The following is a 24,578-nucleotide window of genomic DNA, read 5'->3' as shown; positions in this document are numbered from 1 at the left end:
GCAGAAATCAATAAAATCAAGAAGCATCAGGTATCATCAGAGCACCCATAGCCTATTGGAGTTTTGTAGTTTTGTGATTGTGACTAACAAATCTTACGCCAGTGAGCTACAGTGGCAACCATATAATTAACAAGTACTTATTTTTAATTAATCAATAAAAATAATGTAAACAGTACTGCAATAGAAAAAGTGTTTAGTAAATAAAGCATTTAATACCCCATTCATACTGCACCAAAATCCTGGGTTTTTGCCGGGGGCGAGCTCAAACGACCCGGGTCTTGGTGCAGTATGAATGGTACAAGTCAAAAATCCCGGGTCTAAAAACCCGGGTCTTCAACCCGGGATTTATCGAGGGGTAATTCCCGGGTCGCCTGCACTATGAATGGTGCAACCCTGGTTTTTCAACCCGGGTTGCACAGAAAACAAGCTGATTGGCTGTCTGCCTGTCTCTGGAGGATGATGTCATCGGTGGGAGCCCGTGGAAGATTCGAGAAGGAGTTTAAGAGAAATTGTGGATGGTGGAGTGCAGATCAAGCTGAAGCAGAATCGGAGTTTGTTGGAGAAAATTGCTTTTATTTCACTGAAAAAGTGTGTATTAACAGCAATTATGACACACTGGATAAAGGAAGAGGTGCGAGAGCTGCTGAGGGGAGGAAGAAATTCGAAGGCAAGTGACTGGGACTGTGAAGGATGCCACAGTGTACTACAACACCGCCAAAATACTCACACAGCGTGGCATAAAGAGGACACAGCAACAAGTCCTGACCAAATTGAAGTCCCTGAGGAAGCAGTACACTAAAGTCCATGACCACAACAGGCTCAAAAGTGGCGCTGCAAGAATGGACTGGCCCTTTTATGACCAGTGCAATACGGTCTTTGGACATTCTCCTCTGACAAATCCAATTGCACTGTCATCTTCTAGCAATGTGGATGCGGCTATACCAACACCACCAGAGAGCACACAGACAAGCGAGGCCGCAACGGTAATAATAGAAGATTCTATAGAAGACACCCCAGAACTGGAGTGCTCTGCCACAACAGATGACACCAACATTTCTTGGAACGAACTGAATGATTCACAGCCATTCCCTGCTGCGCAAGTCGTTACAGATACTACGCAAGTAACGCAGCCAGAACCAGTGCCGGTGTCAGAGTCTACGCCAGGTCCCAGTTTACGCTCCAACAGTAAGTAACTTAAATAATCTCACATAATAACCAACTATATATACATACCAATATATCTACATAATTGGCAAAAAAAAAATAACTGTATAAACGTAACTGCCAAAAACAGAGAACTATATCAACAGAAATGCAAGCCAAATACCAATAAATATATCTACATAACTTTGAAAAAAAAAAAATGTTTGAACATAACTGGCAAAAAAAGAGAAGTATATCAACATAAATGCAAACCAAATACCAATATATCTACATAACTTAAAAAAGAGAACTATATCAACAAAAAGCCCAAAAGACAAATATAATACACTCCAAAGTATTAAAACATTAACACGCATATGTTGCAGTGCAAAACTACTGGGCAAGAGGGAGGAGGCCTCAAGCACATATCAGCTTACAACACTGCTTTTTTGTTCTGTCACATTATATATTCTAATGTATGTTTTACTGTGTTTTTTTCTACGTACAGTTTACAACATTCCTAAAAAATGCAAAAGGCCCAACAAAATGGAGCAAGCAACTAAAACAATGACAACTGTCATGATGGATCAACTGCGGGAGATGGACAGCACCATGAGGGAACACGAGAATACACAACTGCAGCGTTTCATGGACAATGAGCGGGATCTCCAGGACTCTTTCCTCATGCAAATCATGAACATGCAGGAACGCGTGTTACGCGAAAATCGTGACTGTATGATGGGATTCATGGACAGACTCCTCTCATGGGTGCAGGCACCTCCTCCAAGTCCTTACTATTATGACGGACATTATCCTATGTACCAGCGGGGGCAACCCATGTTGGGCAACAATAACCCTCCAAACCCGGTACAGAATACACAACATGCTCAACCTATGGGTAACCCCAACATAGAATACCCACCTGGTAACCAAACCACTTCACAACCAGAAATGCCACAATATCGGCAATTGTAATAATCATGTTTTATGGACAAATGTTCAACAGTTAATTGTTATCATATATGTTACGTGTGATCTGGAAACATGCCGTTAGCTTCACATATTACATGAAAAGCAAATTTGCACTTACTATTTGGGCACATTTGTGTCTTCTGTTTACTACTTGTGTATATATATTTTATTTTTTCTACATGCAAGTAAGCACTTTTGGATTGTGTCATTTTATATTTTTGTGAAGAGACATATTAGGAAATATGTACAAAACAAAATACAATATGTGAAATAATCATTTTTTTTTTACTTTTACATTTGTGTGGTACATTCAAACAAGTGAGGTCAAATTGGCTGTGAGGGTGGTCCTAATAATTTCAGCAGAGGTATTGGTGCGCTCTCCTTCAAAAGTACTGGAGTCCACTGACAGCACTGGCATTTCAGATTCCTGCACATTCCACTCAGGTAGAAATTGCTCTTTTTGTATTTCGCAAATGTTATGTAAAATACAGCAAGCAGCAACCACGTGGGGCACAAGCTTGGTGTCAATGTCATTGCGCTTCAATAAACAGCGCCAACGTCCTTTCAAGCGCCCAAAAGCATTTTCCACCACCATCCGAGCCGAGCTGAGGGTATGTGTAAACTGGATCTGTTCCTGAGACAGGTGATGTTGCTGAGTGAACCCCTTCATCAGCCAGCGCCTCAAAGGGTAAGCAGCATTCCCAATGATGTGTACCGGTATCTCCACACCATCAACAAACGTAGATTTCTGTAAATAAAAACATGCAGTTTCACGTCACCATGTTAAAAATATTGGTCACATAACGCAGTACACTTGGTACTATATGGTGAAAATGCATTTTGCAAGTGGTACATCTATATATAAAAAGGGGCAGTAAATACATACAATATTGATAGCAAACAATAGTATATAAGCTTCAATTACAAAAACATCATACAACATTACACCTATATTTACCTCTCTAGGGAACAGCCAGCCATCTTGTCTTTCCTCAGCAATTTGGTAAAGGTCTGAATTTGCTAGAACTCTGGCGTCATTAGAACGTCCAGGCCAGTCGATGAAAACATCTGTGAAACTGACATAAAAAAATACATATAGCAATGTTTTACAATACGCATTACACATGGCACAGTCACATAAAAAAAACCATAAAAAATGCTTACCAATAGTTGTGGTCAACCACAGCCTGCAGAATGATGGAATGCCAGCCTTTGCGGTTGTAGTAATCCGCATGGTTGTCTGTGGGGGCAATGATGAGGATGTGTGCCCCGTCTATGGCTCCAGCACACTGTGGAAACCCACGCTTCAGGAATCCTGCAATTGTATCATCCAGGCGCTGACCTTGCGGTAAGGAGATGAAGCGATGATACAGGGCTTCTAGCAATGCCTTGGTGACTTCATGCACTAGAGTGCACACCGTGGATATCCCCACTCCAAACAAGCAGGAGATTGTCCGGTATTCTCCAGGGGTAGCATACCACCACAACACAATAGAAAGGCGCCTACATGGTGGAATAGGTTTCCCAAAGTTAGTGGCCTTCCTGGAAAGTGCTGGGGTAATAAGGTCCAGCACATAGTTAAATGTCCCACGTGACATTCTGAAGTGTTGCATCCACTGCTGTTCCTCAAATGCTTCCACAGTAGACCAGAAAGCTTTTCCGTGGCTACGCTGTCTGGCACGCATGGTTTGGTTACTGGCAGCACTGAATCTCAAAATTGAGGCAATGCTGGCCCTGAGAAAAGCTCTCCTGCGCATATACAGACACCGAGTTTTCTTCTGTTGTGCCATAAACTTCAACTTCCTCCTCCTGAACTGGGACTGTGCAAGAGTGCAAAGTGTCATCAGCTGCAGCAAACTCTCATTTGCTGCATAAAACAGCAAAAACACACTAGTAAACATGAACTCTGGGCTACACAAAAGTGAGTCGTCGGCCATGATGAAAAGTAATGTGGTAAATAATCACCACCCACTTTTGCATCATCTTTATGCGTCAAAAAACCTGTCACCTTTCAATGACATCACCATTTTTCAGCCAATGAAAACTCCTCTGGTGATGACTCCCACAAATTGCCAGGGCACAGACTTGTGCAGTATGAATGGGGTCAACCCGGGAAATTCCCGGGTCCGAGGTGCAGTGTGAATGGTGTTTCTGAGCTGGGATGCTCCGAGCCCCGGCAAAAACCCGGCTTGAAAAACCCGGGATATTGCGGGGCGGCAGTATGAAAGCGGTATTATTAATGCTCTGTTCTTGTAAAAATATCTGAGAATGGCGTTAACAGAGCAGGGATTACCGCCTGGATGTTTGATAAATAGGCTCTACCAACACAGGTTATGGTCAGCGATAACCCTATTAATATATAAGGTGAAGCTAAAACAATTCCTTTTTCTCACAAATACATCTGTTTTGTCCCCTAAAAGGGCTTTTTGCCCTTTGCTAAATCAGTCTGTGTACCATACCTAACACCACCTTTCAAGGTGGGGCTAGTACTGTGTGCTTTCCCCACCAGCCTGTCAGCTCCTGATCAAAGCTTAATGAAGTTACAAGTTTATTTATCCTGGATGCAGGTTATATGATTATTGTCACACAGACATGATGAAACCTTGCACATGACCTTCGCTGAAACAGTATTGCATGAAATACTATTTGTTGTTTTCTCAGGAATCAGATATTTCAGGAAACACTTGCTTAAAGAATACTGACTTCTTTTGTAGTTGTCCAAACCACTAAATAAAGTTAAATCTATTATATCAATACCGTACTGAAGTTCAACTCAGTAAACGGACTATGAGACATATATGATTTTGCTGTCAAATATTACTCATTTATTTATCATTCACTTATTATTATTAGCATTTAATTGTATAGTGTCAGCATACTCTGCAGCATTTTACAACTGGAAACAAACACAGTAATGTAAAACAAGACTGGGTTGTAACAAAAAAAGACAAAGGAAGAAAAAAATCCTACCCACAATTTTTTGACTGTGAAATATTTATTTTGCCCCAAATTTGTTGGAAGGTTTAATTATTCAACATGATTTCAATATTCCAATATTTGAGACCATAATTCTGGTAAACTTAATATGTATGAAAATAACTGACTCGATGGGTATTGCCAAATAAGTTAATGTTATTGTTGATTATCTCTAGTAAATACTAGAGATGTTCACTGACCCCCGTGTTTAGGTTTTGGTTTTGGATCTGTATTAACTTCGTGTTTTGGTTATGGTTTTGGCGAAACCGCCCTCAGGTGTTTTGGGTTTGGTTTTGGATCTGTATTTTTTTGAAAAATTGCTAAAATATGCTAGAATCACATAATTTGGCTCTTTTTTTGTTCCTATATTATTATTAATCTCAATAACACTAATTTCCAGTCAATTTTGAACACTTTCCAGGTCATAATATTATTTTCATCCACTTTCAGCCAAAGACTGCAGTGATCTAGCTGGATACTAAACGACAAAGCAATGACACAAACACACAGCAGTTCATAGCACGTCTAGGAAACATTGCCACACAGCAGTGGCAGAAAACAAAAGTGGTGCAAGATGGAATTGTCCTTGGGCCCTCCCACCCACCCATATGTTAAAAAGGTTTAACAAACTCACACAGAAACCGGAGGGGTAGCAGGTACAGTTTAATAAACCAATCTCTTCAGTGACACGGAGTGCCACTTTTGTGGCTGAAGAGTTTGGTTTGTTTGGGCCCCCACAAAACAAGCTAACAATTGGCTTAAGGCAGCTAAGCTAACAGTGCTGTTAATGAACTCTACTTTGGCAAGTCCTGCACCAGTGGAAGCAGTTCTGTATGAGCAATGGCACTGAGCAATGCCACTGGAGACTGATAAGAGCACTGCCAACCGTCCTGTTTCTGTGTGAGAAATGGCACAGAGCAATGTCACTGTAGACTAATAAGAATACTGCCACCCCTCTTGTTTCTGTATGAGCAATTACACAGAGCAATGTCACTGCAGACTGGAGAAAAAAAATAAAAATGAACAGAACAGACATGTCACTGACACTCACTCCTTTTGTCTTTGTTCGCTCTCTCACAATACAGAGCCAAATACGGTTAAACAACTGTAATTTGGAAAAGTTGCTTTAAAAAGAAGGGTTGGCCTTAGAGACACAAGCAATCTTTGCACATGACTTTGTGTTAGGGTTACATATGTAAAGGGCCACAATTTCCTCATATACCAGCCGTAAGTTGTGCAGATTTATTTGCTTGGTAGATGTGTACATGTATATGTACACATTTTGTGCAGTGAGGGTGTAGAAAGTAAACTTAGTTTAAAAAGATAATACATTAAACACTAAACATCTGCTAATAATAAATGTACAAATATGCATAAAAAAACTGTAAAAAGGATGAGTGCTCTTCAGAATGGGATTAATATGAAAAGGGAAATAAATTCCTACTGTCACAATTAAGATTAAGCCTATTTTTATTAATAATAGTTAATCACATAATTTTCTCCAACACATTGATAGTCATTAGTTGTGAATGATTCATGCACTTTTTATGCGGAATCAATAGAAATCAATGGTTCTTCTGATAAACTGCATCACCAATAGGATTTAAGTATACTGTATATAGAGCAGTTGTTAGCCAGACACATCTAATAAACGTAATAACAGTAGTATTACAGTACTAGTTTCCAAAATAGCTACCTTTAAAATGCTTTGCAAAACTGTGGTCCAATTGTAAATTAGATTAAGAGACTCAGGATAAGAGTATTTGTTTTGGATAACTAATATACCACCTGTGTTCAACATGTGGAGTTTGCTTTCATAGGTCCAGTAAAGACTAATCAAGAGCGTTATGCGTGGACTTAGTAAAACAGAGTGATATCATTACTGCTGCTAAATCAAATCTCAAGCTATGTCACTTGCAAACAACCCAGTTACAACTTCTCGGTAATATACAATAATATTCCATGGGGAACGTTGGTTCAAGAAAGGTAGAGGAATAATTTAGGTGTACATATCTTGTATTATTATATCCCCATATTATGATATGACAACTAGGCAGTATCATAACAGTTCTATTTAACTATCATTTATCAGTAAATCGTAATATACATGTCATATAAAGTAAGAACAGATACTAAGAACTGCTGCCAAATATCTCAAGAAAATTAAACCACTTTACCGTAGCAAAGACACAAATTATGAAAACTCATATAGAGAAACAATTCAAAATGACAAAAATAGAAATTATATCAATTATCTATTATTTTAATAGACTAGCACTTTATTTATTGTATCTTAAATATCATAAGGGATGATTGTTTTTTCCACGTACTGGGTACCACCAGTACTTGGCTAAAACAAATAAATGTTACAGTTATTTAGTGTTACAAGAGTATTCCTTATTTTAGAGTAGTGCATTTTTATAGTATACCAAACTGCAAATTGGCAGTAAATTAAAAGTATCTAATGTTTTTATTTATCTACAATTCTGTGACTACATATAGAACAAAAAAATGCTAGATAGTGATAAACGTTTCCTTACCACTCGGGACTATGATACAGTAGATCAAATAGATCCAGATGACTTGTTTCCCCATTTTCTCCCTTTAGTGCTCTTGCAATGTAAAAGTTCCTTATTGTCAGAACATAGTGCTGACATGTAGTCCTTCTCCTGACAGGAACAAGTGCATATAACTGTCTTTCCAGGATGATTTCTAGCTAACCTCAGTAAGTGGGAGGTGAAACAGGTATTATTTATTATCCATCCACACCCATTGGAGATTACATTCAGCACTCTGAAGCACTCTAACAATCTGCTAAGCAGATTGCCACCCTGGTAGTTATTAACATCTTCATTACTGGAAAGCATAAGAATTGCTAAAGTAACCCGATAGCAATGTGTAGGTAAATTTACACATAATACAGACTGACTTGTGAAATATTGTAAATGGAACAGACTTGATTGGAAGATGTATTTAGGTGCAAAGATAAAAGTGAAAGCAGTAAGGTGAGGTGAGGCATGGATCTAAATCTAGGCACAAATACTAAATATGGAAGCATATATATGTGTGTGTGTATATATATATATATATATATATATATATATATATATATATACGTATATATATATATGTGTGTGTGTGTGTGTGTGTGTGTGTGTGTGTGTGTGTATGTATATATATATATATATATATATATATATATATATATACCCACATGTACAATAGTAGACACAGTAGGTGTTCTACTTGATAACTGGTTAACACAATCTTATAAAAAACATGAACATAAGTCCCATATGTACAGGTGGCTGCACCACTCCAAAACCTGGTAGGTTAATTCAAAAAAATGAGCAACTGATTCCACAGAGAAAGAAAGAGTGGGTACCTTATATATTAAATCAGAAAAGTCCACTGATGTATGCGTAACAGAAAGAGGAATAGAACAGACACTTCAACAGCTTATGCTGGCCAGATCATCCTCCTGGATACCTGAATCCTCTCATGGAAATAGGAGAAAACAGAAAAAAATCACACAAGTGTAATCATGTTCTATATGTGGATCCCTCCACCACACTAAACACTCTGAATGTGCGTACCAGAAATAAATATATATAAGCCTATCTGTAATCCTTGATGTCTTCATCAAAGTTTTCTTGTTTGAAATATTCCTTCCTCTAAGCAAACAGACAGGGTGTGCCTGTGTCGGGGCGAAAAAAAATAATAAAAAAAATATATAGACAGATTTTTGAAACCTTTGAATGGAGACCTGAATACACATGGGTCACAATAGACGTACAATCCTTATACACCTCCATCCAACATCAAAAAGGTGTAGAAACCTGCAAAAAAAAATTAAATTCAGACCCTGATCTCAGCACAGAGCATAATAATTTTATTTGTGAATTGATGACATTCATCCTCACACATAATTATTTAAAATTTTTAGACAGTTTTTATCTTCAGACGGTAGGGACAGCTATGGGTACTATTTTCGCACCCAGCTTCGTGAACCTTGTAATGGGAGGATGGGAACAACAATACATATATAACCCCTAACCCATACTCAGATAATATAGTCCTTTATAAAAGATATATCGATGACATACTCGTGTGGAACAGTAATATGGATAGCCTGAATCAATTCCTCTCCTATCTGAATACCAATGAATATAATCTCACTTTCACAGCTAAACTTGATACCTCACAAATGGAGTACCTAGACTTAATCTTGATGAACACAGGTAACACAGTCACTACCAAAAACTTCATCAAAACCGTAGACACAAATAGCTACTTACATTTTAAGATTGGTCACTTAAAGAAATGGTAAACTAACATCCCCTTCTCGCAATTTCAAAGAATAAAAAGAAATTGTAGCAATGAGGAAAACTGTTTCGAACAATTGGAAATTTAAGCAGACATATTCAAAAAGAGAGGTTATTTGGATAACTTGATACAAGGAGCAATAGAAAAAACCAAAGCAATTAATAGACTCGACCTACTGAAATATCATGAAAAAGAGAATAAAAAAGAGGTGATTTCATTTATTACTCAATACAACAGTGGCGAGACAAAAATTAGATCCACCATCAATAAACATTGGAATATTCTTAAAAAAGATCCAATCCTAAACAATATACTTCCGCACAAACCAGTTGTCATTTTCAAGAAAATTTAAAAGACATTTTAGCCCCGAGTATGCTTACTAATGAAAAAACAGTTACTAATGCACTCTCAGACATAAAAGGATTCTATAAATGCAGTCATTGCAATATCTGTAGATTTGCTAACCCACAAAAAAGAACCTTCAGTAACCACAACAATAGCAAAGAATACCAGACTAAATATTTCATTAATTGCCTCACCACCTCAGTAATCTATCTGCTTGAGTGCACTTGTGGCCTCAAATACGTGGGAAAAACCAAATGTTCATTAAAATTAAGAATACAAGAACATGTGAGAAATATCGCCGCCCTTCCATAACTTATCATTTTGAGATATATATATATATATATATATATATATATATATATATATATATATATACACACACACATAGATAGATAGATAGATAGATAGATAGATAGAAGCCAATTATAGGTCATGACTCCATGAGCAGCTAAGTGCATCTCCCCACAACAGACGACTCTCTAACAAATAAGCAGGGCTGGTTCTAGACCAAGTGGAGCCCAGGGTGAAAAGTTCTATGTGTATTATATATTGTAGTGCTCAATCTGTACAATTACATCAAAATCCATTTTTAAGTGTGTCACTTAATCCATGAACATTGTTAATTAGACCTGCTTTTCTTCTAGATTACTGCTTAGATGTGTAATTGTTATATTTAGAGATGATCGGTTAGAATTCTGAGAGATCCGACAGATCTGAATTTTCGGTTACTGAGTCGAACTGAGCCATGACTTGGTTTCTCACACCAAATTTGGGTCTGAAAACAGGCAAAACAAAATTCCTGGAAAAATGCGGGATCTTTCATGTTTTGGATTGAGATTTTCTATATATATCCCTCACTCCTATTCTCAGCTGCCATTATGGAATCGATAGCATGTGGGGAGCTGGTTTGCAATTGTGTGCTGATAAAGGGGGTTGGAAAGGCTGAAAAAGGCAATCAATGCGTATTGAACTAGCTGTGATTTTACTACAGAAAGCTTTACAGTTTATTACAGATCACAGAATTGTATGCTGATAAAGTGGCTGTGAGAGAGTGAAGAGTAGACAATCAGTGACTACTAGTTCTAATACTAGTATATTAGTAAACTAATAAGATATGGACAAAAACAGGGTGATGGTTGACTCTGTGCAGCACACCCTAAAAATAGCATAATTTTTACTTTTAAAATCCAATTGTTTAAATGTGAAAGTAATTGTTTGACGGGCAGTATAACACCCATCTGTACTAGTAAGCGACCAAAAAACAAGGTGCTCATTGAGTCTGAGTAACACAAAGAAACTCATTTTTTCTTGCCTTTAAAATCCAAATGCTTGACGGTGAAGGCAATTATGTGAGGGTCAGTATCATTTACATCTGCACCAGAAAGTGGCCAAAAATCTGTTATGAACTCCACAATCAGCGACCGATAACCCCCATACAGAACCAAGGGCGCAAGATGTATTTCACAATTAGAAGCCGCCTTTTCCGGAACCACACTCTTCACTGATACTCGGATGCCATTGGACTTGATCACAGTAGTGTATAGTTTTTAACAGCAGTGAGTGAGGTAAAGTCAGGGAAACTTGGAACTATGGAGTAACACACAGACAAAGCAAAACAAACAGGACACAAAAGAGGATGGTCAATTGGCAAGCCGAGAAAGAGGATAGGGGAGGTACTAGAGATAAATAAACAGGCAGAGAGTCAAGGGCAGACAGAGATCCAACAGCAATATCCAGTAAACAAAGTCAAGGTCAAACACACTGATTCCAGCAGCAGTAGATATACCAATCTAAATCTAAAGAAATTCAGACCTCAATTGGCTTGGTTAAAAGTATTTGAAATGGGGAATCTGGGGGGAGTTGTTTATTTGCTTGTCGTAAGGGAGTGGAGAGATCTCTAGACAATCCTGGCAGCGAGTACAATAGGATAAATTGGTAATGGACCAATTTGAAAAAGCATAAAGCTTCTCGACAGAGCATTTGCTTTCACTTTTTTGTTTCTGTGCCGGTACGTAATAATGAATGAAAATCTGGAGAAAAACAATGACAAATGGGCTATCTGGAGTTGAGCCTCTTGACGGGTTCTATATAAACAATGTTTTTGATCAGTAAAAATTGTGACCACATGCTTGACTCCATCCAACCAATGGTGCCATTCCTCATTTAAGTGCAAGCAGCTCTTGCTTCCCCACGTCGTAATGACTCTCTGCCAGTCCTGATATCTGATGCATCAAGTTCAACAAAGAAAGGTTCCTTTAAGTCTAGATAGATGTGCACTGGAGTAGTACAGAATGCTTCTTTAAATTTGATAAAAGCGTAGATGGCTCCCCCTTCTAAGTTATTGGAGCTACAATTGAGCAGAATCCTTGTTTAAATTTCCTATACTAGTTTGCAAAACAAAAGGAATCACTGTAATGCTTTTAGATTGGTGTGTTGTACCCATTCTTGAATGACTTTCAATTTAGATTGATCCATGAAGAATCTATTGAAAATCTACTGGAGAATCTACTGAGCCCAAAAAGGTTACCTCAAGAACCTCAAACTCACATTTCTCCATCTTCGCGAACAGATGATTCCCTTGAAGCTTTTGGAGTTTCTGACTCACATGGGAACGATGCATGGTGATAGAGCTAGAGTAAATTAGGATGTCATCAAGGTCAATGATGACAAACTTATTCTAAATGTCCCTCAAAACATTGTTAATAAGGTCCTGGAAAACTGCAGGGGCAACTCTGAGCCAAAAAAGCATTACTAAGTATTTGTAATGCCCTTTATGTCCCTCTACTTTATCTGGACCAAATTGTATGCCCCTCTAAGGTTGATTTTGGAGTGTATAACTGCTTGCTTTAACTGAATAAATAACTCTGAGATTGAAGGTTTTTCACAATTATCTGATTAAGGCCTCGGTAATCAAAACAGGGTCAGAGTCCTCCATCTTTTTGGGGATAAAGAACAGACCATTCCCAATTTAGATGGTCTTATTAATACTTTTAATTTTTTTCAGAAATATACTCCTCCGCAGCTTTAAGTTCAGGAGGAGAGAGTGAAAATAAACAGTCCTTTAGGAAGCTTGGATCTGGGAATTAGCTCAATAGCATAGTCGTATGCTCAATACGGGGGTTAGGATGCCTGCAGATTGTTTACTGAAAACAGCAGCAGTATACTGAAATGGAACTTTTGCCTCCAACAAATTAACCAAACATATGGATAAGGAGAGGCAAGACTGAAGACAGGATTCACTGACCATGGGTCCAGTCTATGCAAGGATTGTGGATGCTGAGTCGTTGGTATTCCAAGGTTAATGGATGTCCTGGAGCTTGAACCACTAGAAAATAAATGACTTCTGTATGCATGGCTCCTGCTGTGAGCTCTAGAGTGGTAGTTTTGAAATTAATGGATCCCCCTGACAATGGTATACTATCTAAGGTTGAGACTGAGATGGGAGTATCTATGGTCACTGCAGGAATGGCATGGACCTGAATAAATGTTACCGGCCACCCCACTGTCAATTAGGGCTATAGATGATAGTAAATTATTATTGGATTTAATTTTGATAGGTACATGTAGGGAGTTGGATATGATCCTGGAAAGACCTTGGTGTGCCTCCCCACCATTTACTAGGTCCAAGCATTTTCCTGGCTTTTGCAGACAAGTGGTTGTAAAAAAACACCATTGAAGCCACAGTACAGGCAAAGGCCCTGCAATCATCATTGGGTTGTCTATTATGAAGTGAGTTTAAAAAAGACAGTTTGCATGGGTTCTGGTTCATCATCAGAAGAGGAGGACTCATTGAAGGGGGTTAAATCCATGTGGTTACTAGGGCTGGATTGTTTTAGCTCCTGGGCTCTTTCTTGAAGCAGCCAATATACCTGAATGACAAGTCTCATAGAGGCTCACCAGGGTGCTTAGAAAGGGATATTGGGCTAAGACATCTTTCAGTCTTTCATTGAGTCCGACCTGGAACTGACTCCATAGAGCAGGGTCGTTCCATTCATTATTAGTAGCCCACATCTGGATTTATGTGCAATATTATTCTGCACCTTCCTTTAGATTGCGCAGGCTAACTTCTGCTGATGATATGCTATCTGGGTCATCATATAAAAGTCCCAGAGCTGCAAAGGATTTATCCACAAATCATATAGCCACAGCATCAGGGCTTAGACGAAAGGCCCAGGTTTGAGGATCTCAATGCAGTAGAGAAACTAAAAGGCCCAAATGTTTTACCTCCATGCCAGATAAAATAGGTCTCATATGTAAGTAAAGGAGACAGTTTTGCTTGAAACTGAAGAATGAGGCTCTGTTACAGGAAAAACAGTAAAAGAGAACCACAAATCCAACCTGGTTCTCCTCCCATTCTTTTCTCCAAAAAGAGTTCCATTATGCCGATTATCATATTACCTATTTTACTGATAGAGTGACATTTTTATCTGTGGGTTGTTATCCTATCAGGATTTGTTGATGCACTTTAATCTAACTGGATATTTTTAATTATTTTTCTTGTGTATTCATATATGGATATATGAGATTAGTATCTTTACTTATTTTTTTATGGAAGTTTTTATTAATTTTTAATAAATCATTGTGTGATATAGTCTAGAGATTGTGCGCCTGTTTCCACTATAGTTACAATTAATGCATAGTAAAATCCGTTTGTACGATTCTCTTTAATGTGGGTTATCAGGACAATCACGTTCTAGGCTCCAGCAATAGTCCACAATCATGTGTCTGTCCCATTGCCTTGACACCTTTCGTCCATCACCTTTATATCTTGATGTAACCTCTACCCTTGTTCCTCACTAAAATCACCAAGATTATCCTTAAATCTGTTTAATTTGCTTTGGAGAAAATGTACCTTTATGCTTTTATTAGTTCCCACATTTCTAAAGTTTGTGAGCATGTTTTGCACCAGTTCTTCATATTTGTCTGCATTGTAGTGAGGAATGTGATTTTGCTAACCTGATGCCATCTTGTTGCTTTATAGCCATTTTGTTCTGTTATAGCTTAAAGACAGATTAGATGCACCTGTTTTATAGGAGTAATTCATTATTTGCAAGGCTATGCTTATAACCTTGGACATAGCAGACAGGAGATAAGCCAACCCCCCTGGGGAGTATTCCTGTGTGATAATGAGAGAATATAGTAACATCTGTGTAAAAGGAGCATGAGTGGTTAAAACCTTTTGGGGCATAGTTTTCTGTAATACTTGATTTTTGTTATATTGATATGGACTTGTAACTAATAAAGCAGAGCTAATTGTACACTCAAACCATGCAGTGTATTTAATTCTCTCCAGCTGATGAGCTCATTGCTGATAGACTGTTTTAAAGTAATAAAATAATTCCTTCAGCAAAAGAGACTTTAAAAATAAAATTATATCATTGTTTATTTACAAAAGAAAATGCTTGCACTCATTTTCAATGCTGAAAACTCTGGTCTTTAACAGACCAGACATGTACTTTTTGTTCCAACAAAAAGTAGGTTGTACTATAATTTACAAATGTTATATTACAATTGGCGGAGAAAGTATATAGGCGTATCCTAATCCTGTTGAGTCTCCTGGATGCAATGGAGAAGTTGAAGAAGTCTGTGTAAGTCTTTGTTCAACATCTTTTGATTGGAAACTTCTGTTTTTTGAATAACTCCTTCATTCCTGTTCATATCCCTTTCATCAGCTCACACGAAAGACTTATATTGACATAATACCACATCAAATATTAATGATATACTAAAATAAGATAAAACAATATAAATATTTTCATGTTAATAAATTGTCTTCAAAATAAAATATCTTTGACAGTCCCACATTTGATAGCTCTCTAAACTATCACACAATATTATGATTGCGAGGTTTAATTTGTTCATACAATTCTGTAATTTCTTCCCCTATATTATTCACTCTCTTAATTTCTCTACTCAATGTTTTCTTACAAAATTTCAGCACTACTAGTATACATTTTAATACAAAATAAATAACTAACAATATTCCTAACATAAAAAAAAATCTTCCTAATGAATGCATCAATGATTAAAACCATGTACCAAGACCTGAAAAATTATTATTATATATTGTTTTTAATCTAACAATAAAAACCTTGTATCTACTGCAGATAATGTCATGTTATATATATATCTTTGCAAAATCTCCCTTTACTTTTATTACTTCATTCATATAATTGTCTTCTCTAGATTATGTTTCATTTGTCAAAAAAATAAATACAACTTTATGTTTCATACTTCATCTGTAATATTACACAGTAACCTCTTGTTTGTGCAGTAAATTAATTTAAGATCAATCTATGTTCTATTAACTATATTTTTTTTAAAAAACTTCTTTTGCAACATAACAAAAAGTTTCATCATACACATTTGATATTTTATCAATCAATGTAGCTAAACCTTGGATACAAACCAGTTCATATTTTTATGTGCAGTGCCTATAACTTTTAATATAATCCATACTTGTACACTAGTTGATTCACTAATAAGTTGTGATACTGGTTGTTATTCACTCTTTTCATCACTTCTTTCCTTTCTTTTTATATTCAAATATCTATTAAATACTTTTTCGATTCACTTTCCTTTAAATCATTTTGTGTAAATACATTAACAACTGGAATCACCTCACCTAGATAACATATTCTACCTTAATTCAATGGTATACACTTATATGCCTTACTTCCACATTTGTAATATATCTAATAAAATACATGGTATTGCTACATGTAATATATCTATGTATACAATATCTATAAACTTTCCGTGCTTGTTTTTCTCTAACTGCACTTTACAAACACCATCTTGTAACATTAAAATATTTTATTTCCATGCTAGTGTTCCCAAAGATCTCTTTGATCCAACATATCTAAATTTTAGATTTATTTTTAAATGCAGGACTTTTCCCAATTTTACCTAGATGTTCATTTCTCTCATCTATAGGTCTATTAGTAAAACTTATACATTTAATACTTTCAGTAAAAACATGTGGCAACAATTTTAAATAAAGAGGTCATGTTTCATTATATTTCCCAGCAACTGGTCTTTCCTCTGGCAAATTAAGCAACTCTGTAAGATTTAAAGGTATTGGCAACAATTCAACATATTTGTGTCCATGTAGTGTATGTGTACATATCCAACAATTAGTTTTATTGCTCGTCCTATCATACCATTGTACACATTTTCAGGAGGTTATTACAATATTGACATATACATATTTCAGTTCACAGTCTGTCATTACAATCTTCAGGTTTATCTCCAATTACTTATCTTTTAATTCTATCTTATATGTGTCATTATTGTATGTGTTATTAGTTATGAGTAGAATGAATGATGAAGACAGTTCTGATTCTCTATTTTTACGACTATATGCCCCCATTTCCTCAAAACCACTACCGGATCTTATCATCAGGTCCTCATAACCAAATATCCATTAAAAAAATAATAATATAAGGTATAACAATAAAAATAAATTATTTTATAGCGGTGACAACAATAATAATAAGGATATTTTCCTTTGACTTTTGGGTCAGATTCTTCTTCCTGAACCACATCTTCATCCAAGTCCTAGAACAAAATTGTTATATATGGTTCCAAAACTTTATTAGTCTCTGCGTCTCTTCGGGTCACTGTCGGATCGACTACCTTCTTGCAGTGGGATATGTGAATCCAAGTATCTTGTTTCAGCAACTTTCAATGCTGTGGTTATTCCCATCGATCTGTCAAATAACTAGAACATTAAAAATTTCTGACCATAACCTTTTTCCTAGTTGTATATACTGACAGTTTTCAACAGGCATTTGTAGTACAATCCTTTTCAAAGTCTCTTGTTGCTTTTGTAACTGCTTACTCATCTCATTCAGGTACTTAACAGTTACATCTTGAATGCATTTGAAAAGTCTCTTGCGGGTTGATAATAATATTGGGTTGTCTTCTGAACAAAATCTCATATGGTGAAAAAAATTAAATGGAAGTCTGGGAGTGGTTCTGATACTATAAAATATTAGAGAAAAAACCTCTAATTAAATCATCCCTGTATTCTACATCACTTTACTCAGTGTATTTTATATGCCATTAAATCGTTTCAGTAATGTATTTTTTTATTCTTTAGTAAAATACATTAAATAAAGAAACAAACTTACACATTGAAATGTGTACCTCTGTCATTCTCAATCATTGGTGATATACCATATCTATACACAAATTCATATACCAATTTATTTGCTGTGAATACTGCAGTGCAACTTGCAGTGGAATTACACTTCTATCCCACTTAGAAAACATATCTACAAACATTAGTACATACTGTAGACAATTTTTTTTTATTTGGATGAAGTCATTTTATATTACCTGGAATAAATCTCTGTAGGAGGAAAATGCGATGGTTCTACAGATATGGCTTTACCTGGATTCTTCCCTCAGGCAAATAAAGCATGAACCAGACTTTTTACCTGCATGAGAAGAGTAGCCAGGTGCATACCAGTAGGCCTCAAGTCCACACATACAATACTTATCTAAATGAGTCAGACCATAGGCTGCTTCTGCCAGTGCTGGTAGGTAAACCTTTGGGGCCACTGATCTATCTTTACCATCTTTCCATGTACCATTGGTATCTTGTACACATCCCTTCAGCTTCCAGAGGGCAGATTACTGTGAATAACAAAACTTTTATATTCTGATTAATTTCTGATCAGTAATTAACTGAAACAACAACAAATTCAAGTCCTGTCAAGAAATGTTAATTAGTAATGGACTTCTTACTACACCTATTGTAACTTCATCTGTCCTTTTATTACCTAATGCAATTGATCAGTATTACTTGTGGGATCTTAACACTTAATCACTACCTGCAATGACATTTGAATAGCATCTAGCATCTTCTTTACATGTTGAACATATGCTATCGAAGTACCTACTACAGTTAGACAATCTCTAAACCACCACAATGCACCAAATACATATCTACTATCTGTGTAGATGTTTAATACTTTTGCCTTGCACCAATTCACACACTGTTGTGAGTGCTACTTATATTCTATCTTATACATAACTTTCCAATCTCATTTTATCTATGATAACTACCATCTGCATATAAAAAAAATTAAAAAAATATTATACCTACTTCCGGTAAGTGTGTATCGTCAATGTCAGATCTAGCAGTAAAGGTTCTAGTCCAAAATTTTCATACACTCATAATTAGGCATTAATTCATCAAAAATTGCATATACTTATCAGTACTTTCATCCACACTCTGTGCATTCCCATGCACACTAATTAAGAACATAACAGTATTAAAGATATTACACCAACAAATAGTTAGATAAAGAAAAGCCATAAGATCTCATTTACAATTTACGAATCTGGCAGCGCAGACTTGTCATGTTTGTGCAAAATTCATGAAGAGCAAAACAGGATACGGAATAATTTCTGACTAAGTACTAGATATTTTACTTTATGTATGAATAATGTTACAGTCTGCCACTACTTTTAAACAGATTGACAATGATTGAACATCTATGTTTAAATTCATCACTATAATAAACAATAGGTCTTTGATAGTTTCCATGTAAACTCCAGCTACGCATCCCTAGAAAGATGTGCACTCATGATTTATTTAGCGACTAGTGCATATGCAGAATAACTCGCACACTTTCTGAGGAAAGATGTGTCAGTCCTTGGGTCAAGCAATAATCCAAATACTTAACCTGAACTGGCAAAATTGCAATTTATTTCTGGAAATCATATAGCCATGTTGATATAGGAATATTAACAGCTAACAATAGTGTCTACAAAGACTGTAAAAAACAAAACAAAAGTAAGTTATTAACATGTAAGATAAATACAAAATCACAGTGTGATATAAAAGTCTCAGGAGAATCAAACAATAAAATGAATAATTCACATAGATTGTAAGCTTGCAAGCAGGGCCTTCTCACTTCTTTATCTGTTTTACCCAGTTTGTTTATTAGTTTACTATGTTTGTCCCCAATTGTAAAGCACTACGGAATATGTTGGCGCCACACAAATAAACAATGATGATAATAGTTCAACATCTAAAGTTCTCTGCTTTTTTTTTTCTCAGAAATCTATACATGTATTTTTTTCTCTTCAAAGCCCATGTGCTGGGCACAAAGGAATTTTTCCACTAGGAGTGAAAGGTGTGGGGAATGGGTCTGTTTCTCCATCCGAACAAAAAAACAATGATAGAAATAATTCTTGTCAGCATGTAAAATAGTTACCAGACATTTTTTAGGTGTGGTTCACAATCACATTGAATATTTTTAAATTATTGGGCTATTAATTCTCTTTGTCTAAAAGATTTTAATTGAACAGTCAATAATGTATATTTCAAATCTTCCTGTTTCTTACTAATAATATATCACAATTAATGATCAACTCTAACTCCTACACCCTAGGGTTGCGATTTGAAGAATATTTCTCAAAGTTTCTGCTAAAACTTCAGCTCCAAAGTTTAACAGTCATTTATCTATGCTCTGCTATGTCCACACATATATATATATATATATATATATATATATATATATGTGTGTATATATATATATATATATATATATATATATATATAATATAAATGTCTAGTGGCGTGTGTTAGTCTGTCTGTGTGTGGAAAAAATAAAACCAAGCTGCAGCGCCACCTGCTGGGCGGAGTTATACACTGACCTACTAAATTCTTAGTGTATGTGGAAAAAAAAATTCAGAAAGGGCTGAAATTTGGTATACTAGGATGTTTTTAATTTGTTAATTTGATTTGTTAATTGTTAAAAGTGTTTATAAAGATTTAAAAAATATATATATATATTTCTTGAAGGAGAAGTGTCAGTTGGGAGTGGTTGGTGGTTGCCGGGGGTGACAGTGGGGAGTGGTTGGTGGTTGAGGCCTGGGCTATGGCCCAAATGCATGACAAGAACCTTTTTAACACCTTAAGTAGCTTGATTTGACTAGAATGCATGAGTATCATGCACGGGTTAACTTGTATATATATATATATATATATACATATATATATAAAATACATATACCCCTCTAATGTGACATTTTAGCCACATCTTATGCATAATAATCCTTAAAAGATTTACTATTCTTTAGCTTAATCATGAAAAGTTTATATTAAACAACTCACAGGAGAAATTACATAATTAACAACACAATGATATTAAATATTAGAAATTTTAGTATGATCAAAAATTTCATTCATGCACAGCTTTAGAATTATCCCAAAATTGAACAATGTCTCTCACATTCAATGAAATTTCGAATATGGCTTTTTGTATTTTTTTATCTAAAGTTACAGTTAACTATTTCTGATGTACTAAAACAGCCCCTGTGCCATCTATTGCTTACTTCTGGTATTGCAGCCACTCCCTATTAAATTATTTTTTATTAGGATAATTCTCCACAATTTTATTGTTATCTTGTGTCTTTTCAGACATAACTGTTTCAGAATCACCTAGATTAGATTCAGGTGACTGTAAAACACTTTTTTTTTTATCAGATCTTAGCTCTTTTTCTCTGTCAAACAATACTTTTATATGTCAATAACTTTGTTTTTTGATTTTTCAATTTCTCAATTTCTGTTTGCACATTATCCCAAATATTTTTATCAAAGGACTCTGCACTAGGAAACTGCTTATCACAATAATTAGTCATATTCATATAGCCTTACACAAATCACTCAAAAAACACACGTTTGTAACCCCACAGTTTTTCAAACATTAAACTTATTTTTTCTATCTAAACCTATGGACAATCTTTCTCATACTTCACTGAGGATTTATCCCCCGCAGTACATAAATCGCTCATTATATTTTATATTCATCTTTAATTTATTTTTATTTTATTTTAAGAACTGGACTCTGCAGTATGCAAGTCCAAATTTCTCAAGTTGAAATGCGTCCCGCAGTGCACATTTAATCGATAGTGGTCCCGCAGTCCCACTACCCAGAAAGTCCATTAGGCCTCACGTCTGAGAGATATCCTCAATCTGAACACTGTATTCAGTGACTACGTAGATTTATTAACTCTTTATTTGATCTCTTAACTTCTCAACACTCATTAACACACACTCATACTCAGATAAGCAGTTCACAAAGCAGCCTCTCCTGAACTTAGGCAAATATTTTTATATTGCCTACATTCCAATAACAGAAATACATATGATATGCTGTTTAGCAAAGTAGCAGACAGGAAAAAACAAACAAAAATGTAGCACTTTAAACTCCTACTTTTAAATTCTAAAACAGTTACTATAAACAAAAATAATAACCTAAAAGTTCTCATTTCTGCAACACAAATTTAATTTGAAAAAAACACAAGGTAACCAGTTTGCAATCTATCGTGTACATCTCTCTCTATTTCATAAGGATCGGCAATATATTTGAATCATGTTGAGGAATCTCAGCAGTGCGTCCAATTTTTAAAGTAATAAAATAATTCCTTCAGCAAAAGAGACTTTAAGAATAAAATTATATCATTGTTTATTTACAAAAGAAAATGCTTGCGCTCATTTTCAATGCTGAAAACTCTGGTCTTGGACCAGACATGTACTTTTTGTTCCAACTAAAGTAGGTTGTACTATAATTTACAAATGTTATATTACAATTGGCGGAGAAAGTATATAGGCGTATCCTGATCCTTTTGAGTCTCCTGGATGCAATGGAGAAGTTGAAGAAGACTGTGTAAGTCTTTGTTCAACATCTTTTGATTGGAAACATCTGTTTTTTTGAATAACTCCTTCATTCCTGTTCATATCTCTTCCATCAGCTCACACGAAAGGCTTATATTGACATAATAATACTACATCAAATATTAATGATATACTAAAATAAGATAAAACAATATAAATATTTTCATGTTAATAAATTGTCTTCATCCAAAATAAAATATCTTTGACAACTGACACTTACAGGTGAACAATCTGATTTAGATTCGACAATAGTTACCCAAGAAGTTCTTGACAACTGAGACATAATTGCACCAGGCAGAAGCTTTAACACCATTCATAAATCTTGTGACATTATAATCATTGATAAACTTATGAATTTGAGGATCATCAAAGATTCCAGCTTTTAGTTTTTCCATACATAGTCCAAGGAACAATCTACCAATGTATTTGAATCAATCTTTGTGCAAGGCCTTAGCATATTGATTCATTAGCCCCAGCTTGATAGAAAATGGTGTGAGAATTATTTTTCCCTGTCAACCAATTGACTTTATTCATATTTGGAACACTCTGTATATACAAATTGTCTCTACAACCACTTTGTATACAACTAGACTTATTTACACTAAATACATGTATACATATATATTAAGAGGACGAGAAACAAGAAAAACTTGCACCGCTCAACTGACTGCTGGTTGACCGATCAGTTATACATGGAGGGGGAATATTCTAGAAAGATCACGGAGTGAACACCAAGAATATACACTTGTCTCACCTTCTAGAATAATCTGGTAGATTCCCATATGCACATGTTATTATACCTACTCCCAGTAAGTGTGTATCCTCAATGTCAGATCTAGCAGTAAAGGTTCTAGTCCAAAAGTTATACATGTCCCCTATTAATTGAGGGAATCCATTATCTCAAGAACTAGGACCAAATTGAAATAAAGAATTACCTTTTTGTATTTAGCAACCATCCTTCGCTACTAAACAATTTTTTTGTTGGGCTGTGTTATTTATACATTCCATATTTATAAACATGGGCCTCCGGGACCGCCACTGTCGTAAATCTCAGGCATTCCATTTTACACTGGGGTTGTGCAAGGTGAGGGTTCCAGTCCCATCATCACTGCATTTTTAAAAATCCTGCGGGCCCTGTCCCCCGGAGGCTCAGACATCTCAGGCTCCAAACACCACCGGCCTTCTGGCATCAGACCAAGGGAACCCAAAACAACCGTACTAGGTCAAATGCTACACTTGACCTTAGCCAAAAGGACGAATTGAGATTGACATTTTAATCATAAACTGGACATTAGTATATAGATACATGGTAACTGGATGTGGATATACATGATAACTGACATATATATCACAGTCCCCTTGTTTGATTCACAAGGGCAGCATTACAGCCCACATCTACCATAATTGTAGCATAAACTTCCACTTAAGTAAAATAACGCACTTGAAAGCTCCAATCTTGGCTACTGATCAATGCTCTGCCCATTGAGAAGTGCATAATACTAGTTTTTGTTAGTATGAGTGCAGGCCACTTTCGTCTATCATCATCAAATAGTATTTATATAGCAACAGCAGATTACATAGTGCTTTACAATTGGCCATCTACTTCTCTCAATATTTACTGATGCCTTTGTCCATCTAATGAAATATGATTGTTACTGCCTCTTCGCTCTCCATGATGCATGCTGTCTAACATTCCAAATTTAGTGTATAAGTAGTGTTTCAACATTTCTATCTCTTTGACCTTACACTAGTTTTTTTATGTTGTTTAATTTATCTAATGAAATTCATGTCTTATCCTGACACACCCCATACACTGCACCCCACCCTTCAAAGTCTACTTGTTTGATGCACAAGAGCAGCATTACAGCACCGATTTACATTACTTGGTAGCATATAAGTAACACAAGGATTTTGAATATTTCTGCTCTTGGCTACTGATGAATGCTCTGCCTATCATGAAGTGCATAGTACTAGTCTTTGAAGTTTTTAGTATGAGTGCAGGCCACCTTTGTCTATCATCATCAACATTTATATAGCGATAGCGAGTTACGTAGCATTTTACAATTGGGTTTCTAATTGTATATATATCTACTGATGCCTCTGTCCATCTAATGGCATT

General features: G+C 35.9%; 1 protein-coding gene across 1 annotated transcript; it reads left to right on the top strand.

Moving 5' to 3' along the window:
* The first annotated feature begins 839 nt into the window (after positions 1-839).
* LOC142143184 (uncharacterized) lies at positions 840-12,387 on the top strand. The gene is made up of 3 exons (XM_075200892.1): positions 840-1,185; positions 1,652-2,114; positions 12,228-12,387. Exons 1-3 carry the CDS (start codon positions 840-842, stop codon positions 12,385-12,387), a joined length of 969 nt encoding a protein of 322 aa, XP_075056993.1.
* The last annotated feature ends 12,191 nt before the right edge of the window (positions 12,388-24,578 follow it).

The sequence above is a fragment of the Mixophyes fleayi genome, chromosome 3, assembly GCF_038048845.1.
Source record: "Mixophyes fleayi isolate aMixFle1 chromosome 3, aMixFle1.hap1, whole genome shotgun sequence".
Lineage (NCBI taxonomy): Eukaryota > Metazoa > Chordata > Amphibia > Anura > Limnodynastidae > Mixophyes > Mixophyes fleayi.
The sequence above is the reverse complement of the archived record's forward strand: the minus strand, read 5'-3'. Positions and strand labels throughout refer to the sequence as shown.